Source organism: Seriola aureovittata, chromosome 8, assembly GCF_021018895.1.
Source record: "Seriola aureovittata isolate HTS-2021-v1 ecotype China chromosome 8, ASM2101889v1, whole genome shotgun sequence".
NCBI classification, from domain to species: Eukaryota; Metazoa; Chordata; class Actinopteri; order Carangiformes; family Carangidae; genus Seriola; species Seriola aureovittata.
The window spans coordinates 15,638,388-15,658,926 of NC_079371.1; the positions used below are offsets into that span (position 1 = coordinate 15,638,388).

The window sequence follows — 20,539 nt, forward strand, 5'->3', positions numbered from 1 at the left end:
ACAGTTTTTTAATTCTCACATTCTAAGTTTTTTTCTCAAGAGTATTATGGACTGCGATCATACTCAAGAAAAGACTGCAGTCGTTCACATGGATGACAGAAGATACACTGTTTTATCTATTTTGAATCTTTGGTCTTCGTCGCTTTATATTGTCTCGAAAATGACAAAGAAGTCGAAAGTGTAGCAGGGACAAAGCAGAGGAAGAGTTTGTCTCTTCTCGACAATGCACAGCATAAAAAAGCAAGCCTCTTCCTACACTTACTTACATAACCTACACAAAGCAGCAAACAATGTTAGGTGAATATTGTATCTCTAAATGAAGTCAGGCTAACGAGTAAAGATCCAAATAATAAGCATTAAACTTCTAATCAGACTTGTGAAGTGGTAGAGATCATGTCAAGTTGTTTGGTATTGTTCTTTGGACTAGGGGCTTTAGAATGATAAAGAAGAGGAAATATGCCATAGAGCAGAGAGCAATGATGGAGCGTGATGCATATAAACATGTTATATATCACATTGTTTTCAAGCTCTTACCTCTTCAGATGTTCTCCTCCTGTCAGGGAGCACTAGTGTATTCGCATGGCTGCCCGGGACTATAGTAGATCCTATACTCATTCTGGGTCCAACTAACATGTACCGTTTGTCTCCAGATCTGTACTGGATGCTGTGACACAGTGTCCCATCATAATTAGTCTCTTGTAGATATTTAGAAGTATAGTCTGTGGATTTTGAGCACTGCATTGCAATCAGCACGATGATACTGATGAGAAAAAGTGCTGAAACTGAGCCCAAAGTTATCATCAGGTAAAAGGTCACATTATTTTCCTCATCTGCTTTTGCTGAACTTTTCACATCAGAAGCTGCAAAAGCCTCTTTGGGCTCCACAAGTTTGACAATCACAGTAGCTGTTGCTGAGAGTGAAACGTTGCCATTGTCTTTGACCAGTATGACCAGTTTATGCTCAGCCTCGTCTGTCTCTGTGAATGAGCGAAGTGCTCTGATCTGTCCTGTATAGCGGTCCAAACCAAAGAGACTGTGGTCAGTAACTTCCTGCAGTGAAAACAGTAACCAGCCGTTATATCCTATATCAGCGTCATAGGCTCTGACTTTAGTCACCAAGTGTCCTGCGTTCACGTTGCGGGGAATCTCCTCCACACCTTCAGCAGAACCGTTAGAGCTGAGTGGATACAGGATGACTGGAGCGTTGTCGTTCTGATCCAGAATGAACACGTTCACTGTGACGTTGCTGCTTAGTGACGGTGTTCCAGAATCTGACGCAACAATGTGGAAGTGGAAAGTTTTCAATGTTTCAAAGTCAAAACTTTTTAGCGCGGTGATGTATCCATTACTGGGATTTATATTTAGGAAAGACGTCATGTCATTTTGATTCCCTTCTCTCATAATATAATATGAAATAGCTGCATTATCACCCAAATCACTGTCGGTCGCGCTTACGGAGAATATCGACTTTCCAGCAAAGTTATTTTCTGACATGTAAAATTGTAATGGATTTTGGGAGAATTTTGGAGTATTGTCGTTTACATCTGATATCTGAATGCTAAGAGTTTTGAAAGTTGATAAGGGAGGTTCACCACAATCACTGGCTTTTATTGTTATTTCATATTGTGACACCTCCTCTCTATCCAAAAATCTCTTCGTCACGACTGAATATGTGTTCTCCTTATAAGAAGGTTTTAATTCAAAAGGTACTTCTGATATTATGCTTAAAATTATTTTTCCATTTAAACTGGAGTCTTTATCCGTCACACTAAGAAGTGAAATAACTGTGCCAGGCTTTGAGTCTTCAGACACTGTATTTGACAGCGATGTAACTTCTATTTCTGGCGGATTATCGTTGACGTCTTTTATTTTTATAATGACCCTACACTCACCTGTCAGTGGAGGTGTTCCTTTATCTGATGCCTCAATATCCAGTTTATATACATCGTTTTCTTCATAATCCACTACTCCTTTTACTCTAATCTCTCCAGTTAATTTGTCCAGTTCAAAAATGTCATAGACTTTTTTCTTAAGAGTTTTTCCAAGGATATATTCAATTTCACCGTTGGTGTTTTCATCTGGATCTGTGGCATTAATTTGAAACACTGAAGTACCGATTGCAACATTTTCTGGTATTTCAATTTGGTAAATCTCCTGACTAAATATCGGACGATTGTCATTACTATCAAGAACAATAATGGAAACATTCAGTGTGCCTGTTCTCGTAGGTTTACCTCCATCAACTGCTGTAACTAGTAGCATTTGTTTGTTCTTTTGTTCTCTGTCTAATGGCTTCTTCAGCACTAAGAATGGTATTTTTTCCTCATCACTTTGACGGATATCTATTTCAAAGTGATCGTTTGACGTTAAAGTGTATGTACGAATAGAGTTAATTCCTGCATCAGGATCACGAGCAGTGTGCAGCTGAAATCGCCTTCCAGGCAATGTTTGTTCAAATATTTCAAACGTTTGCTGTTTTTCAGGAAAAGCAGGAGAGTGATCATTTACATCGGTAATTTCTACAGCCACGTAGTGTATTTCCAAAGGGTTTTCGACTAGGATTTTTAGCTCCATCAGGCAGGCACCGCTGCCTTGACAGAGCTCCTCTCTGTCGATTTTCTTATGAACATAGAGAGCCCCATTGTTCTGGTTTACCTCAAGAAATGTCTCCTTAAATCCAGTCACAACACGGAACCGTCGGTCAGTTAACGAGGTGATGTCAAGGCCAAGATCCTTCGCAACATTTCCAACCACAGTTCCGTCTCGAACCTCCTCTGGAATAGAATACCTGATCTGAGCAAAAGCCTGCTTTCCCAAAAAAAGCAGTAGAGCCATATGAAACACAGACAAATAGTACTCTCTTGTTCGGCTGTATGTGTCAGTCCCCATCATTATATTATTACTTAGAGGAAACACAAGAAATATTGTAGCCAATGTCCAACGCACCGAGTATTGCACGATCACAAAAAGCACAACGTAAATCCATCGGCTAGCGTGCTGTATTCAAACCTCTGCCCTGCTCTGGATGGCAAACAAAAGCTTTTTGATGGGAGGGACAAAGCCTTTTATCGTTTCTCAATGTTACAGTGACACCAGCGGGCCATTGAAGGAACATCATAGACTAACCATATTCACTGCAACACTATGCAGCAAAATAAAAACAGGCATAGACGATCAACATAAACAAACACGATTTTTAACACCTCTACAGTGTTTGTTTCTCTCTCTCTCTCTCTCTCTCTCTCTCTCTCTCTCTCTCTCTCTCTCTCTCTCTCTCTCTCTCTCTCTCTCTCTCTCTCTCTCTCCCTCCCTCTCTCTCTCCCTGTATACCTTTTTATGTGGAAAGTATCCTTAAGTTGTTTGTTTTTGCGGGAGTTATTCATTTCGTGTACATTGAAGGTTAACCTAAGATTGTTATTGCTTGTGTATTACCCTCTTTTTGAAGACAAATTGTGATTTCTGTAGCAATCGAAATAATATAATAATTAGGTATGAGTAATTAATGTTTCAATCAAATTTGTACAATGCAGCTCATACAATTCCACAACATGAACAGCACAAACAACAAGCCCTCCATTCAGTTACTGGCTACATTTTTGTTGACAGTTTAGAGCTGTTCACCTGTCAAAAACGTAAACTAAGTACTAAGTAGCCTCAGCATTTCAGCACTGTGGACAGCGGTCACAAACAAATAAAGGTTGTATTCTTTAAAATAGAGCATACAATATCAACTATTGTGGTTATTTTAAGTATTTGGCATTGAAATGGTGTCGCAAGGTAAGAGAAAAAGGTGGAGCAAAACGTGTACCTTCTGCATTCTGGTACAGCCACTTTAACACAATTTTAATATTATTCAGTTTGTTTGTAAATTGTATTTGGTGGTGTTTGCTTTAAGGCCTTACCTCTTCAGATGTTCTCCTCCTGTCAGGTAGCACTAGTGTATTCGCATGGCTTCCAGGGACTATAGTAGATCCTATACTCATTCTGGGTCCAACTAACATGTACCGTTTGTCTCCAGATCTGTACTGGATGCTGTGACACAGTGTCCCATCATAGTTAGTCTCTTGTAGATATTTAGAAGTATAGTCTGTGGATTTTGAGCACTGCATTGCAATCAGCACGATGATACTGATGAAAAAAAGTGCTGAAACTGAGCCCAAAGTTATCATCAGGTAAAAAGTCACATTATTTTCCTCATCTGCTTTTGCTGAACTTTTAACATCAGAAGCTGCAAAAGCCTCTTTTGGCTCCACAAGTTTGACAATCACAGTAGCTGTTGCTGAGAGTGAAACGTTGCCATTGTCTTTGACCAGTATGATCAGTTTATGCTCAGCCTCATCTGTCTCTGTGAATGAGCGAAGTGTTCTGATCTGTCCTGTATAGCGGTCCAAACCAAAGAGACTGTGGTCAGTAACTTCCTGCAGTGAAAACAGTAACCAGCCGTTATATCCTATATCAGCGTCATAGGCTCTGACTTTAGTCACCACGTGTCCTGCGTTTACGTTGCGGGGAATCTCCTCCACACACTCAGCAGAACCGTTAGAGCTGAGTGGATACAGGATGACTGGAGCGTTGTCGTTCTGATCCAGAATGAACACGTTCACTGTGACGTTGCTGCTTAGTGACGGAGTTCCAGAATCTGACGCAACAACGTGGAAGTGGAAAGTTTTCAGTGTTTCAAAGTCAAAACTTTTTAGAGCGGATACTTGTCCATTATCTGAATTGATGTTTAAAAATGCTGCAGTTTTAACTTGACTACCTTCATCTCTAACGATGTTATAAGTTAAAGCCCCATTTTCATTCAAGTCTCTATCCGTGGCAGTAATGGAAAATATTGTTTTTCCTGGCACGTTATTTTCTCTCAGGTAAAGTTCAATGGGATTGTCCAAAAATGCTGGGTTGTTATCATTCACGTCTGATACATCAATACTCAGAGTTTTGAATGTAGATAGGGGAGGCTGGCCACAGTCTGTAGCTGTTATTTCGATGTCATAATGCGAAATTGATTCTCTATCCAAACGATTTTTCAGAACTAACGAGTACATATTCTCTTGAAATGACGGTTTTAATTCGAAAGGCACATTATCTGAAAGACTACATATGACTTTGCCGTTTAAACCGGCGTCTTTGTCTGTAATACTAATAAGAGAAACCACAGTCCCAGGTTTTGAGTCTTCAGATACCATCTTTGACAGGGACGTCACCTCTATTTCAGGTTTGTTGTCATTTTCGTCTAGCACTTTGATGATTACAGTACAATCAGTACTCATCGGAGGTTGTCCTTTGTCAGTGGCGTGGACATTTAACTTATAAATGTCAACCTTTTCAAAATCAATTTGGCCTTTTACTCGAATTTCACCAGTGTCTTTATCTAAGACAAACATGTCATATATTTTCCGATCAATTTGACCACCGAGAAAATATTCAATATCTCCATTTACACCCTCATCCGGATCAGTTGCCTTCACCATAATTACACTTGTTTCTGCGTCCACATTTTCAGGTATAGTTACTGAATACACTTCTTGACTAAAAGTAGGGTGGTTGTCATTTGAATCGAGGACTATGACCGTGACATTAAGAGTACCTGATCTCGGTGGATTTCCACCATCAACTGCAGTCAGTATTATTTTGTGCTCATGGTGCTTTTCCCGATCTAGAGATTTTTGCAAAACTAAGAATGGTACCTTATCATCTGCTCTCTCTCGAATCTGTATGCTAAAATATTCATTATGACTTAATTTATACAGGCGTACTGTATTGATGCTGACATCTGGATCGTGCGCAGTTGGTAACTGAAAGCGTTTGCCAGGAACAGTGGACTCAGAAATGTCTAATAAATGTTCTTCCTCCTGAAAAGTGGGTGAGTTATCGTTTACATCAATGAGTTCCACCGCCACATAATGTATTTCCATGGGGTTCTCAGCTACGAATTTCAGATTTATTAAACAAGGCGAACTGCTTTCACAGAGCTCCTCTCGGTCGATATTTTTGTGCACATATAAAGCGCCATTGTTCCGATTCACATCAAACTGTGCATCTTCAGTTCCAGAGACAATACGAAACCGTCTGTCCCCCAACGAGCTTATGTCCAATCCTAGATCCTTGGCGACATTTCCAACAACAGATCCCACTTTTACTTCCTCTGGGACTGAATATTTTATCTGAGCTGATCCCCGCTCCATACAGCTCAGCAACACAGAAAATCGGAAGGCTACCCACCAGTAGTGTATTCCTCGTCTTTGTCCTCCAGCTCTCATCGTTTTAGCTTGGGTTAATATTGTTATTATTATATCCACTCACAGTCCTTACGAAACAGGAAATTGCCTAATAAGTAAAATATACTGTGGAAATGTGTGTCATATTTTCGGTTTAACTATGTACAAATGGAAAAACGGCAACACTCGTTTGTCTTGAGGGTACACTGTCTCCCGTCTAGTGACTAAAACAAAACCTCCTAGGAAAGGGCAGGGCCAACAGTATAACACGACAGTTTATGCTGATATGACACTGACACCTTGTGGAAAGAACACATTGTGAGCTATTTCAAACCAACCCGCGATATAAAAGATGATACAAATGTGTTTGCAAATTGTAGTTTCTAAACAACAATTAATGTCTAATTTGCTGATGATGTTTTAATGCAGTTTATACAGTTTTAGTTTTGAATCATGTACATTTGAACTAATTCAGGAAGCTATTTACCCTGAATTTATGTATAGTATGACAACCTATGAACAGAGTCCGGTACTTGATATGTTATTTAATCATACAGTACACATGTATGTGAAAATTATTTAGTCTGTGTTACATTATTGTTTCTTCACAGTGCAGTATCAACAACAGTCTAATGTAATGGATACTATTTATGCAAATCTGAAGAATACGCTAATGGACCATCATAATGCAAATATAGGGGAACCACCAGATTCCTGGAAAGGTGGATAAGATGCATCCACATTACTAAAACACAGTATTGTGATAAGTAACAAACTCTGTGATTTGTGACAAATGGGCTAAAATAGAAAACACAAGCTTGGCCCTTGAAATCCACAAGTGTAATCCACGACCCTTGATAACGAAACTTACATTCTATCTTGAAAATCCCTTTAATGTGACTGAACGTGACTCAGTGTGAGTGCATTTGACGGCGACATAATATGTGGCTTTATATTAGTAGATTTCCTCGTGGAGTAGCCTAACGATATTACAAACAAAAAGACGTATCCAAGCTTCAACTCAAAGCCCAACTCAAAATCACCAAAGTGTAACCAATACCACCAAAACTACACTTCAGCACCTTGGACAGCGCTCGGGCATTAACCATCGATTGCGACACCAAATATGGTGTCATGTTAGTACGCTGAACACATTTTCTTTTTCTGAGAGAAGCATAACTGACATTGATAAGACTGAAATTAAATTGGTATGTAGCATATCAGAATTTTTACTCTACGTATTGAACATTAATTGTTTTACATGTTTCTAAAGGTTATCTTATCTGTTTTGGAGGCATGATCTTGATGTAAGCCGCAGTAAAGATTCTGAGTGGGCATGAATAATATCTTCAATTAAAATCAAAAAACGTCTTACCTCTTCAGATGTTCTCCTCCTGTCAGGGAGCACTAGTGTATTCGCATGGCTTCCCGGGACTATAGTAGATCCTATACTCATTCTGGGTCCAACTAACATGTACCGTTTGTCTCCAGACCTGTACTGGATGCTGTGACACAGTGTCCCATCATAATTAGTCTCTTGTAGATATTTAGAAGTATAGTCTGTGGATTTTGAGCACTGCATTGCAATCAGCACGATGATACTGATGAGAAAAAGTGCTGAAACTGCGCCCAAAGTTATCATCAGGTAAAAAGTCACATTATTATCCTCATCTGCTTTTGCTGAACTTTTCACATCAGAAGCTGCAAAAGCCTCTTTTGGCTCCACAAGTTTGACAATCACAGTGGCTGTTGCTGAGAGTGAAACGTTCCCATTGTCTTTGACCAGTATGACTAGTTTATGCTCAGCCTCGTCTGTCTCTGTGAATGAGCGAAGTGTTCTGATCTGTCCTGTATAGCGGTCCAAACCAAAGAGACTGTGATCAGTAACTTCCTGCAGTGAAAACAGTAACCAGCCGTTATATCCTATATCAGCGTCATAGGCTCTGACTTTAGTCACCAAGTGTCCTGCGTTCACGTTGCGGGGAATCTCCTCCACACCTTCAGCAGAACCGTTAGAGCTGAGTGGATACAGGATGACTGGGGCGTTATCGTTCTGATCCAGAATGAACACGTTCACTGTGACGTTGCTGCTTAGTGACGGAGTGCCAGAGTCTGACGCAACAACGTGGAACTGGAAAGTTTTCAGTGTTTCAAAGTCGAAACCTTTTAGAGCGGATATTTGTCCATTATCTGAATTGATGTTTAAAAATGATGCAGTTTTAACTTGACTACCTTCATCTCTAATGATATTATAAGTTAAAGCCCCATTTTCATTCAAGTCTCTATCCGTGGCAGTAATGGAAAATATTGTTTTTCCTGGCACGTTATTTTCTCTCAGGTAAAGTTCAATGGGATTGTTCAAAAATGCTGGGTTGTTATCATTCACGTCTGATACATCAATACTCAGAGTTTTGAATGTAGATAGGGGAGGCTGGCCACAGTCTGTAGCTGTTATTTCGATGTCATAATGCGAAATTGATTCTCTATCCAAACGATTTTTCAGAACTAACGAGTACATATTCTCTTGAAATGACGGTTTTAATTCGAAAGGCACATTATCTGAAAGACTACATATGACTTTGCCGTTTAAACCGGCGTCTTTGTCTGTAATACTAATAAGAGAAACCACAGTCCCAGGTTTTGAGTCTTCAGATACCATCTTTGACAGGGACGTCACCTCTATTTCAGGTTTGTTGTCATTTTCGTCTAGCACTTTGATGATTACAGTACAATCAGTACTCATCGGAGGTTGTCCTTTGTCAGTGGCATGGATATCTAACTTGTAAACGTCAACCTTTTCAAAGTCAATTTTGCCTTTTACTCGAATTTCGCCAGTATCTTTATCTAAGACAAACATGTCATATATTTTAGGGTCAATTTCCCCACCGAAAAAATACCCAATATCTCCATTTACACCCTCATCCAGATCAGTTGCCTTCACCGTAATTACACTTGTTTCTGCGTCCACATTTTCAGGTATAGTTACTGAATACACTTCTTGACTAAAAATAGGGTGGTTATCGTTTGAATCGAGGACTATGACTGTGACATTAAGAGTCCCTGATCTCGGTGGATTTCCACCGTCAACTGCTGTCAATATAAGTCTGTGCTCATGGTGCTTTTCCCGATCTAGAGACTTTTGCATGACTAAGAATGGTACCTTATCGTCTCCTCTCTCCCGAATTTGTATACTAAAATATTCGTTTTGACTTAATTTATACAGGCGTACTGTATTGATGCTAACATCTGGATCACGGGCAGTTGGTAACTGGAAGCGTTTACCTGGCAGTATGGACTCAGGTATTTCTAATATTTTTTCTTCCTCCTGAAAACTGGGTGAGTTATCGTTTACATCAATGAGTTCCACCGCCACATAATGTATTTCCATGGGGTTCTCAGCTACGAATTTCAGATTTATTAAACAAGGCGAAGTGCTTTCACAGAGCTCCTCTCGGTCGATATTTTTGTGCACATATAACGCGCCATTGTTCCGATTGACATCAAACTGTGCATCTTCAGTTCCAGAGACAATACGAAACCGTCTGTCCTCCAACGAGCTGATGTCCAATCCTAGATCCTTGGCGACATTTCCAACAACAGATCCCACTTTTACTTCCTCTGGGACTGAATATTTTATCTGAGCTGATCCCCGCTCCATACAGCTCAGCATCACAGAAAAACGGAAGGCTACCCACCAGTAGTGTATTCCTCGTCTTTGTCCTCCGGCTTCCATCGTTTCAGCTTGGATTAAGATTGTTTTTATTATATCCACTCACAGTTCTTACGAAACAGGAAATTGCCTAATAAGTAAAATATACTGTGGAAATATGTCTCATATTTTCGGTTTAACTATGTACAAATGGTATAACGGAAACACTCGTTTGTCTTGAGGGTACACGTTCTTCCATCTAGTCACTAGAACAAAACCTCCTAGGAAGGGGCAGGGCCAACAGTATAACACAACAGTTTATGCTGATATGACACTGACACCTTGTGGACAGAACACATTATGAGCTATTTTGAACCAAACTGAGATATAAAAGAAGATACAAATGTGTTTGCAAATTGTAGTTTCTATACAACAATTGATGTCTAATTTGCTGAACATGAATGCAGTTTATACAGTTTTAGTTTTGAATGACGTACATTTGTACTAATCCAGGAAGCTATTTACCCTGAATTTCTGTATAGTATGACAACCTATGATAGTGTAATAGTATGATAATTTAGTCTGTGTTACATTATTGTTTCTTGATGGTGCAGTATCAACAACAGTGTAATGTAATGGGTACTATTTATGCAAATCTGAAGAATACGCTAATGGACCATCATAATGCAAATATATGAGAACCACCGGATTCCTGGAAAGGTGGATAAGATGCATCCACATTACTAAAACACAGTATTGTAGTAAGTAACAAACTATGTGATTTTTGGCAAATAGGCTAAAATAAAAAACACAAGCTTGGCCCTTGGGATCCACAAAGGTAATCCACGACCCTTGATAACGAAACTTACATTCTGCCTTGGAAATCGCTTTAATGTGACTGAACGTGACTCAGTGTGAGTGCATTTGACGGCAACATAATATGTGGCTTTGTATTAGTAGATTTCCTCGTGGACTAGCCTAACGATATTGCAAACAAAAAGACGTATCCAAGCTTCAACTCAAATCCCAACTCAAAATCACCAAAGTGTGACCAATACCACCAAAACTACACTTCATCACCTTGGACAGCGCTCGGGCATAAACCATCGATTGCGCCACCAAGTATGGTGTCATGTTAGTACCCTGAACACATTTTCTTTTTCTGAGAGAGGCATAACTGACATTGATAAGACTGAAATTAAATCGGGATGTAGCATATCAGAACTTTTGTCTGTACGTAGTGAACATTAATTGTTTTACATGTTTCTAAAGGTCATCTTGTCTGTTTGGGAGGCATGATCTCAATGTCAACAGCAGTAAAGATTCTGAGAGTGCATGAACAATAACTTCAATTTAAATCGAAAAACGTCTTACCTCTTCAGATGTTCTCCTCCTGTCAGGGAGCACTAGTGTATTTGCATGGCTGCCCGGGACTATAGTAGATCCTATACTCATTCTGGGTCCAACTAACATGTACCGTTTGTCTCCAGACCTGTACTGGATGCTGTGACACAGTGTCCCATCATAATTAGTCTCTTGTAGATATTTAGAAGTATAGTCCGTGGATTTTGAGCACTGCATTGCAATCAGCACGATGATACTGATTAGAAAAAGTGCTGAAACTGAGCCCAAAGTTATCATCAGGTAAAAAGTCACATTATTATCCTCATCTGCTTTTGCTGAACTTTTAACATCAGAAGCTGCAAAAGCCTCTTTGGGCTCCACAAGTTTGACAATCACAGTAGCTGTTGCTGAGAGTGAAACGTTCCCATTGTCTTTGACAAGTATGATCAGTTTATGCTCAGCCTCGTCTGTCTCTGTGAATGAGCGAAGTGTTCTGATCTGTCCTGTATAGCGGTCCAAACCAAAGAGACTGTGGTCAGTAACTTCCTGCAGTGAAAACAGTAACCAGCCGTTATATCCTATATCAGCGTCATAGGCTCTGACTTTAGTCACCAAGTGTCCTGCGTTCACGTTGCGGGGAATCTCCTCCACACCTTCAGCAGAACCGTTAGAGCTGAGTGGATACAGGATGACTGGAGCGTTGTCGTTCTGATCCAGAATGAACATGTTCACTGTGACGTTACTGCTTAGTGACGGTGTTCCAGAATCTGACGCAACAACGTGGAACTGGAGAGTTTTCAAAGTTTCAAAGTCAAAACTTTTTAGAGCGGATATTTCTCCGTTTAATGAATTTACATTGAGGAAAGATGTCATATCACCCTGCAGCCTGTCACCTCTTATAATACGGTATGTTATTGCTGCATTTTCATTCAGATCATTATCAACAGCAGTTACAGAATAAATTGATGCCCCCGGAGCATTGTTTTCTACCAAATAAAGTTCAACTGGATTCTGACTAAAAACTGGTCTGTTATCATTTACATCTGACACCTGAACACGCAAAGTTTTTGCAGAAGAAAGTGGAGGGACCCCACAGTCAGTAGCTGTTATCGTGATGTCATAATGGGACACAGTTTCTCGGTCTAAACGTCCTTTTGCTACAAGAGAATACATGTTCTCCTCAATGGATGGCGTCAAATCAAAAGGAACATTATTCGAGATTTTACAAATAACTTTTCCATTAACACCCGAATCTATGTCCGTGACACTGATGAGAGAGATAACAGTGCCAGGCTTTGAATCCTCGGGGATGACGTTCAACAGTGATGTTACTTCAATATCTGGCTCGTTATCATTCACATCTTTAATTTTTATCACAACTCTGCTTTCGGCTGTCCAGGGTAGGTGACCCTTATCTGAAGCCTGTAAATCTAGTCTGTAAATCTCCGTGTCCTCAAAGTCCACTTTTCCTTTCACTCGAATCTCGCCAGTGACACTGTCTAGTTCAAAGGTATCATGCACTTTTTTCTTTTGTGTTTTGCCAAAGGAATATTCAATTTCGCTGTTCAAACCTTCGTCTAAATCTGTAGCGTTTAATTGTATTACAAGAGTTCCTATCAGGGCATTTTCATCTAATGACACACTATATGTATCTTTGCTGAAAACAGGGCGATTATCGTTTGCATCTAGCACAGTGATAGTTAAATTAAGGCTCCCGGATTTGGACGGACTGCCCCCATCAAGCGCCGTTAATACTAACCGATGTTCTGCCTTTTTCTCCCTGTCCAGGGGCTTTTTCAGCACTAAAAACGGTATCTTGTCCTCCTCACTGTCTCTCACTTCTGTATCAAAAAAATCATTTGGGTTCAATTTATATAATCGAACTGACTGTGTACCAACATCAGGGTCTCTGGCGGCATGAATTTGGAAACGAGTGCCTGGAGGAGTATGCTCTGCTATTTCCAGTCGCTGCTCGTTTTCTGGGAAAGTCGGTGAATGGTCATTAACATCTGTTATTTCAACACCAACGTAATGTATTTCAAGTGGGCTTTCAACAACAATCTTCAGGTTTATCAGACAAACCTTGGTTCCATCACAGAGCTCCTCACGGTCCATAATTTTTCCAACATACAAGACTCCATTGTTCTGATTTAACTGAAACAGAGCATGATTTGGAACCGAAACAATACGAAACCGCCTGTCTGTCAAGGTGCTAGTGTCAAGACCTAAATCCTTGGCAACATTTCCAACAGGCGATCCCACTTGCACTTCTTCTGGGACAGAGTATTTTAGCTGAGCCACAATCCGCTCCACAAAGCACAGCAACAAAATCCCGCTAACCCACCAGCAGTTCACTCGGCGTCTTTGTCCTCGTCCTCCCATTGTAAAGCAAATAAGGCGGTTTTCTTTGAGGTATATACAGTGATCCAGTTGCTCATCGAACCAGTCGAGTTAGATTAATTTCACCATTCTCTAATAAGCGTTCACACATAGATATTAACCGCTTTTCATATTACTTGATACATAGTCTACGATGTGAGCATACCACCCCTATCAGAGATGATGCAGTGATGGGCAGGGCCTGTGGAGATTGAGAAACACAACCATTATCTAGGCCACACTGACACCATATGGCCACGGGGCTACAATACCATCAGAAATCTTAAGTGGTTTACTTCCCAACCTCCTTCGCTTGGGACATCTATTACAATATATGCTGTCCATATTCCAACAAAAAAGGACAATCGATGACCTGTTTAAAATCTCACCCAAAGTTACTTCACTCTTTGAAGTTTAGGTCTGCCTCTTCCAGCAAGTCTCCGACATCTTTTGTATGTTTCACAGCACCCTCCAATCAGGGTGAGTAATCAGTGAGCCAAAGAATAACACTTGAATTATTATGCATTGTTTACATGTGTTGTTAATGGCATGTAACCTCGTCAACTTCAAATTATCTCGGAGTAACTTAAGTGATGTCTGGTCCACAACTATATTTTGTTAAATACACTATGGATTCGCTTTGATCAAAACTAAACATGTCTGGATATAGGGATTCTAAGTGAATGTGGAACACAAACTTTATTCAGCACAGGTCAAATGATTATTCACTTGGATCTGTCTGCTACTTACTATACTGCTAAGAAAAAGAAATTTAAATAAATAGTGGGGAAAAAACGAGGGCAAAATTTCAGCACCATGGATAGTGACACTTCACACCAACAGAGTCAAAAGAGAAAAGAAAAACATAAAAGGAAAAGAATATATGAACTTTCAATAATAGTGTGTCGAAGCACACCATGTCATAAGGGTAATTAAAAAAACATTTACCTCTGCAGAAGTTTTCCTCCTGTCAGGGAGCACTAGTGTATTCGCATGGCTGCCTGGGACTATAGTAGATCCTATACTCATTCAGACACACAGACGGGTGGCACAAATAGTTTTTTAATTCTCACATTCTAAGTTTTTTTCTAAAGAGTATTATGGACTGCGATCATACTCAAGAAAAGACTGCAGTCGTTCACATGGATGACAGAAGATACAGTGTTTTTTTCTATTTTAAATCTTTGGTCTTCGTCGCTTTATATTGTCTCAAAAATGACAAAGAAGTCGAAAGTGTAGCAGGGACAAAGCAGAGGGAGAGTTTGTCTCTTCTCAACAATGCACAGCATAGAAAGCAAGCCTCTTCCTACACTTACTTACATAACCTACACAAAGCAGCAAACAATGTTGGGTGAATATTGTATCTCTAAATGAAGTCAGGCTAACGAGTAAAGATCCAAATAATAAGCATTAAACTTCTAATCAGACTTGTGAAGGGGTAGAGATCATGTCAAGTTGTTTGGTATTGTTCTTTTGACTAGGGGCTTTAGAAGGATAAAGAAGAGAAAATATGCCATAGAGCAGAGAGCAATGATGGAGCGTGATGCACATAAACATGTTATATATCACATTGTTTTCAAGCTCTTACCTCTTCAGATGTTCTCCTCCTGTCAGGGAGCACTAGTGTATTCGCATGGCTGCTGGGGACTATAGTAGATCCTATACTCATTCTGGGTCCAACTAACATGTACCGTTTGTCTCCAGATCTGTACTGGATGCTGTGACACAGTGTCCCATCATAATTAGTCTCTTGTAGATATTTAGAAGAATAGTCTGTGGATTTTGAGCACTGCATTGCAATCAGCACGATGATACTGATTAGAAAAAGTACAGACACTGATCCCAACGTTACAATCAAATAAAATATGATATTATTTTCTCCTTGGTCGTTTCCCTTCCTGACAACATCAGAAGCTGCAAAAGCCTCTTTGGGCTCCACAAGTTTGACAATCACAGTAGCTGTTGCTGAGAGTGAAACGTTTCCATTGTCTTTGACCAGTATGACCAGTTTATGTTCAGCCTCGTCTGTCTCTGTGAATGAGCGAAGTGTTCTGATCTGTCCTGTATAGCGGTCCAAACCAAAGAGACTGTGGTCAGTAACTTCCTGCAGTGAAAACAGTAACCAGCCGTTATATCCTATATCAGCGTCATAGGCTCTGACTTTAGTCACCAAGTGTCCTGCGTTCACGTTGCGGGGAATCTCCTCCACACCTTCAGCAGAACCGTTAGAGTTGATTGGATACAGGATGACTGGAGCGTTGTCGTTCTGATCCAGAATGAACACGTTCACTGTGACGTTGCTGCTTAGTGACGGAGTTCCAGAATCTGACGCAACAACGTGGAAGTGGAAATTTTTCAGTGTTTCAAAATCAAAACTTTTCAAGGCTGAAATCGTGCCATTGGCTTCGTTCATGTTTAAAAAGGAGGTTACAGTTGGCCCCGGACTTTTTCGGTCAAGTGAATATGTGACTGCTGCATTTTCACCTCCATCAGCATCTGTTGCGCTCACTGAAAAAAATGACTTCCCAGCCTTGTTATTTTCAGGCACATAAAAAGTATATGGGCTTTCAGTGAACAAAGGACTGTTATCATTAACATCAAGCACATCTACCTGTATCACCTTCGTAGATGAAAGGGAGGGGATCCCCAAGTCTTTTGCCGTTATTGTAATGTCATACGTATGTATTGTTTCCTTATCCAAGAAATCATTGGTGACCAAAGAGAATGACTGTCCGTCAGGAGATGGCTTTAAGTCAAAAGGTAAATGTCCGGGCACACTGCAGACCACCTGTCCATTCACACCTGAGTCAAGGTCCGTCACACCCATCAACGCTACCACCGTGCCAAGAGGTGCATCCTCTGGAATTCGACTTGAAAGGGATGTGATCTCTATTTCGGGTTGGTTATCATTCACATCTTCCACTCTAACAACCACGTTGCATGGTGTGGAGAGAGACACGGCACCTTTGTCCGCAGCCAGCACCTTAATCTCATAGACTTGCTTTTCCTCGTAATCAAGGCCTTCTTTTACTGTTAGTTTGCCAGTTCTGCTATCCAGATCAAACGGGTCAGATGAGAGTCCTCTAAGTTTACTCCTTAAAGAATATTCTATCTCACCGTTCATCCCCTCATCCGAGTCAGATGCATTTACTATCAACAGGAATGTCCCTGGAGGTGCGTTTTCTTTTATTGTTATGGTGTATTTCTGTTTATCACACACCGGTGAGTTGTCATTTATATCAGACACAATAACAGTGATATTAATTGTACCAGATTTTGATGGTTTTCCTCCGTCTGTAGCTGTTAATAGTAACCAGAGTTGAGCAGTCTGTTCTCTATCCAAAGGTCGTTGTAAAATCAGGAACGGAACTTTTCCGTCCTCCCCAAATTCCTCCGTTTCCAGGCGAAAATACTGGTTATGGTTTAGTTTATATGACTGTAAGGAATTCAAACCAACATCCAAGTCGTGGGCTCCTTCCACTTGAAATCGCGATCCAACTACGGCGGACTCCAGCACCTCTAATGTGTAGTTTTCTTCGGGAAATCTCGGCGAATTGTCGTTTACATCGAGTATTTCTATAACTACCTGGTGCATTTCCAGAGGATTTTCTACAACTGCTTTCAGATTTGTGATGCATGGAATAGTTTTTGCACATAGCTCCTCTCTGTCTACTCTCTGGTTGACTAACAAAACTCCATCTCTCGGATTTACGTTAAACAGATCCTGCTTTGTTCCTGACACGACGCGAAGATTTCTGTCCGTCAGTCTTGCAAGATCTAACCCAAGGTCTTTGGCCACATTCCCAACTGCCGCCCCTGATTTGAGTTCTTCCTGAATGGAATACCTTATTTGAGCAGCGATCCCTTCCAATTTAATCCCAATCAAGAGTACCAGACAAAAGAAAATCCACATATCCAGCCACTGTCCTCTGATGCCCGTTATCGCCATGTTTTGGGAAAAAACCTTTTAATCCACAGTCTTAAATCCGTCAGCAAGATTCTTGCAGGATTTTTAGTTTCCTGTTAGGGATAATAAACAAGAAAGGCCTGCGAGAACCATCACCATCATTCTAGCAAAAGGATGAAGGCTGTTCAGTCGGTTCTTTCAACCCCTGTCGTTGGGTTCTTACTGAATGTACATGAAAAAAGATGCATCCCTCTCACAGAGAACCATCGTAGTGATATGTAGTGTAACAGCACCACCTTTTGTTACTGCAGCGTTGCTGATAAAAGGGTTACTTCCAGTTTAATAAGTTTTTTTCTCCGAAAAACCATCCCGAATGTGCATTTAGGCAGTACATTGAAGTAGAAATTATAATCACACCATTTATGAGAATGGTCTTTAAAATTTTAATATGAAAGTAGGTGTTAAAGGATGAGTCTTACAAACCGATCCTGAAAATCACAATTAATGAGTGGAGCTAAGAGTTGGTCTTCTTTTTCCAAAAGTCCTATTTCAAGTTGCATGCTATTTTTATTGTGCCCCGCTGTATTAAAGTACATGTTTCCCACAAATAGCTGGTAAATATTTGTCATCAAAATCACTGTGGTTAAAACAGTTGACCTTTAATATTGTCACAGTGAATGCAAAAGGCAATAGAAAAAGAACAAAACGGTTCCTGGAAAGAGCAACGAAATTCTATACTTATCATAGTGAAAATGAATTTCTTTGTATCAAACGTCACATCCAAACACATATAAAGATTATGTTATAATTTATTATTGGAAAATATTCAGCTTATATGTTGAATTATGTGCTTTCAAATGTGGCAAATGTCACAGTTTTGTGTCCTAGCTGACCGGCTGCGCTGTGACCAAAAGACTTCCTGATGGTTGAACACTTATCAACCCAACACTGGCTCTATTTTTGTAGATTTGGGGCCAAATTATACAGTTATTTCCAGGAAATCTATTGTAAATGAATTGTAAATTATTCTAAAATCACGGATCCGTAAGTTAAAGCTTTACTTATTTTTTGTATTGTGTTGGTCTAGGTAGAGCTGCTGGTATTCACATTCTATCTGTTTAAACTCTGTGCGGTCTCCGCAGCACACTCCCACAACCGTTCTCCTATTGCAGAGGTGAGCAGTGACATCTCATGGATTAAACCTGAAAGTGCTGCTCTGATGTGCCCATGGCAGCACTACATTGGTCATATGTAACTGTGCGTTGTTCCCCTTGCAGTGGCCTGTCCACACTGCTGCAGTGCATGGCGAAATCCAGAAAAAATATGAGAGAAAACACAAAAATGATGCCTATACTGACAGCAGCTAGGAAACAAGGTGACCTACATGATAAAAACCCCGAATCTGCGCACCCCTCCCACCTGCTATGGCTACGTATTGATTCTGGATTTAGGCCAAACATATACGTGCGCGTGCATGTGCGCTGCCGCATTCTGCATCATGTTTTCCGATTTTCTGCCTGCGCCCCAAGGATACCAGACTGTTTTAAAGCACCTCATTTCTATTAATGTCAGCGGTTGTTAGGCAAAGGCAGCGGCAATATTTCGCAGAGAATGCTCATCTGATGTCTGTAAGCTGCGGATAATGCACTGTGTTGTGGGGTGGAGGGAGGGTGGGGGTGATGTTGTCGGAATATGAAATTAAAGGCGGCTCCACAGCACACCGCCAGCTCCAGCGAACAGACAGCACGTCACCATGGCAACGCAGCTCCTTTAGGCAGGTCACTGTCCATGGTGCTGAAGCAGGCGTACGCCCAGGAAGGAAGGACACAGAGGGGGAGGGATCTGTGAGGGAGGAGCTGTGAATGCTGCAGACAAAGAAAGCCAGCTGTATACACACATCCTTAATTTGTTAATTCTCTAAAACATGAAAGATACATGTTACCCTGTCCCATCATATCCCTCCATTATAGTTTATTTACATTATTTTGTAATAAGGGTTTCAGAAGGAAAAGCATGGACTTGCAGCTAAGACAATACTTGTAAAAGAAATATCAATCTTGAAATTTAAATTTTGTCTTGTATTATAAAATTTTGCATGGCAAGAGAGACCCCACATATATGCTAATAAATAAAATAGGCCTACATCACAGCATGATGTATGGTGTTCATGTGTTAGCCTATTAGTGCCAGCTGGTGGTTGTTCTAGTGTTTTGTTCCACATTGGTGCATAGTTGTGTCATGTATCAGTGTGTTCCTCCGTCAGAGGACCAGTGCTGCAGACAGCAGGCCGTGTGAGAGTCTCCTCTCAGGGTCAAGTGGTGATGAGACAGGAAACTGAGAAACGTTTATCTCACTTTCCTCCAACCAAACAAAATATTATCTAGACAAGACCCCATATAAAAGCTTTCATTCTTTCTTTATTTAAAATACATCACAAAGACACCAGTCTTTTGAGTGCTAAGAAGTGCTGCTAAAATTTTGAGGGATGGAGGATATTAAATCAAAATAAGTCATCCTGTGGGCTTCCACTTTCAATCTCTCCTGCACATGCATGACCTCATCTCCCCAGAGAGATGAGGTCATTGTGTGTGCACACACAAAGAGACAGAAAGTGAGACAGACACATTCAGTAGACTACATTCAGAAAAAAATCCTCAAACATATATAGTCTGTAAAACAGTGTTACCGAACCAAATTTAACCAAACCTGCTGATGAGTTTTTGTATCACAGTATAATAAATAAAACGCATCTTCTTATGACAACTATGCACGTTTCAAATTGTGCCCTTTAGTACAAGTCATCAGACTATATTTAGAGCTTCGGTTGAGACATAACGTGGTTGCTTCTTTCCTATAAATGTTAATTATTTTTGACATTGTGTTTCATTGCAGGATAAAGATGGACATGACGTCTTCACACGAGGTGGATATGCTGACTGTGATCATCGCAGACGGCCCAGAGGAGGCACACAGCTGGACCCTGTTTCTACTGCCGTCATATATGAGAGAGGTATTGTTATGCACTTCCTCAAATGTCTGTCT

At 40.4% G+C, this 20,539-nt stretch overlaps 4 protein-coding genes across 5 annotated transcripts in view; all 4 read right to left on the reverse strand.

Annotated features, from left to right (window-relative positions):
- Positions 1 to 6,410, reverse strand: part of LOC130173279 (protocadherin alpha-C2-like) — a 183,462-nt gene extending 177,052 nt beyond the window's left edge. The window contains exon 1 of one of the 2 annotated variants that reach the window (XM_056382362.1): positions 3,903 to 6,410. In XM_056382362.1, coding sequence (XP_056238337.1) covers positions 3,903 to 6,260 — 2,358 coding nt within the window. In that variant the 5' untranslated portion in view covers positions 6,261 to 6,410. Of the gene's footprint in view, positions 1 to 534; positions 3,001 to 3,902 lie in introns of those variants that run through there. The other variant, XM_056382361.1, reaches the window with a different exon arrangement.
- A 1,087-nt stretch (positions 6,411 to 7,497) lies between these two features.
- On the reverse strand, positions 7,498 to 10,115 carry LOC130173988 (protocadherin alpha-8-like). The gene has a single exon (XM_056383572.1). The coding sequence runs from the start codon at positions 9,949 to 9,951 to the stop codon at positions 7,498 to 7,500; it is 2,454 nt and encodes an 817-aa protein (XP_056239547.1). The 5' UTR covers positions 9,952 to 10,115.
- Positions 10,116 to 10,133: 18 nt separating this feature from the next.
- Positions 10,134 to 13,745, reverse strand: LOC130173990 (protocadherin gamma-C3-like). The gene is made up of 2 exons (XM_056383573.1): positions 11,242 to 13,745; positions 10,134 to 10,148 (listed from the first exon to the last, which is right to left on the reverse strand). Exons 1-2 carry the CDS (start codon positions 13,591 to 13,593, stop codon positions 10,134 to 10,136), a joined length of 2,367 nt encoding a protein of 788 aa, XP_056239548.1. The 5' UTR covers positions 13,594 to 13,745.
- A 1,421-nt stretch (positions 13,746 to 15,166) lies between these two features.
- On the reverse strand, positions 15,167 to 17,694 carry LOC130173699 (protocadherin alpha-4-like). Its single transcript, XM_056383150.1, has one exon. It carries the CDS (start codon positions 17,537 to 17,539, stop codon positions 15,167 to 15,169), a length of 2,373 nt encoding a protein of 790 aa, XP_056239125.1. The 5' UTR covers positions 17,540 to 17,694.
- Between the last annotated feature and the right edge of the window lie 2,845 nt (positions 17,695 to 20,539).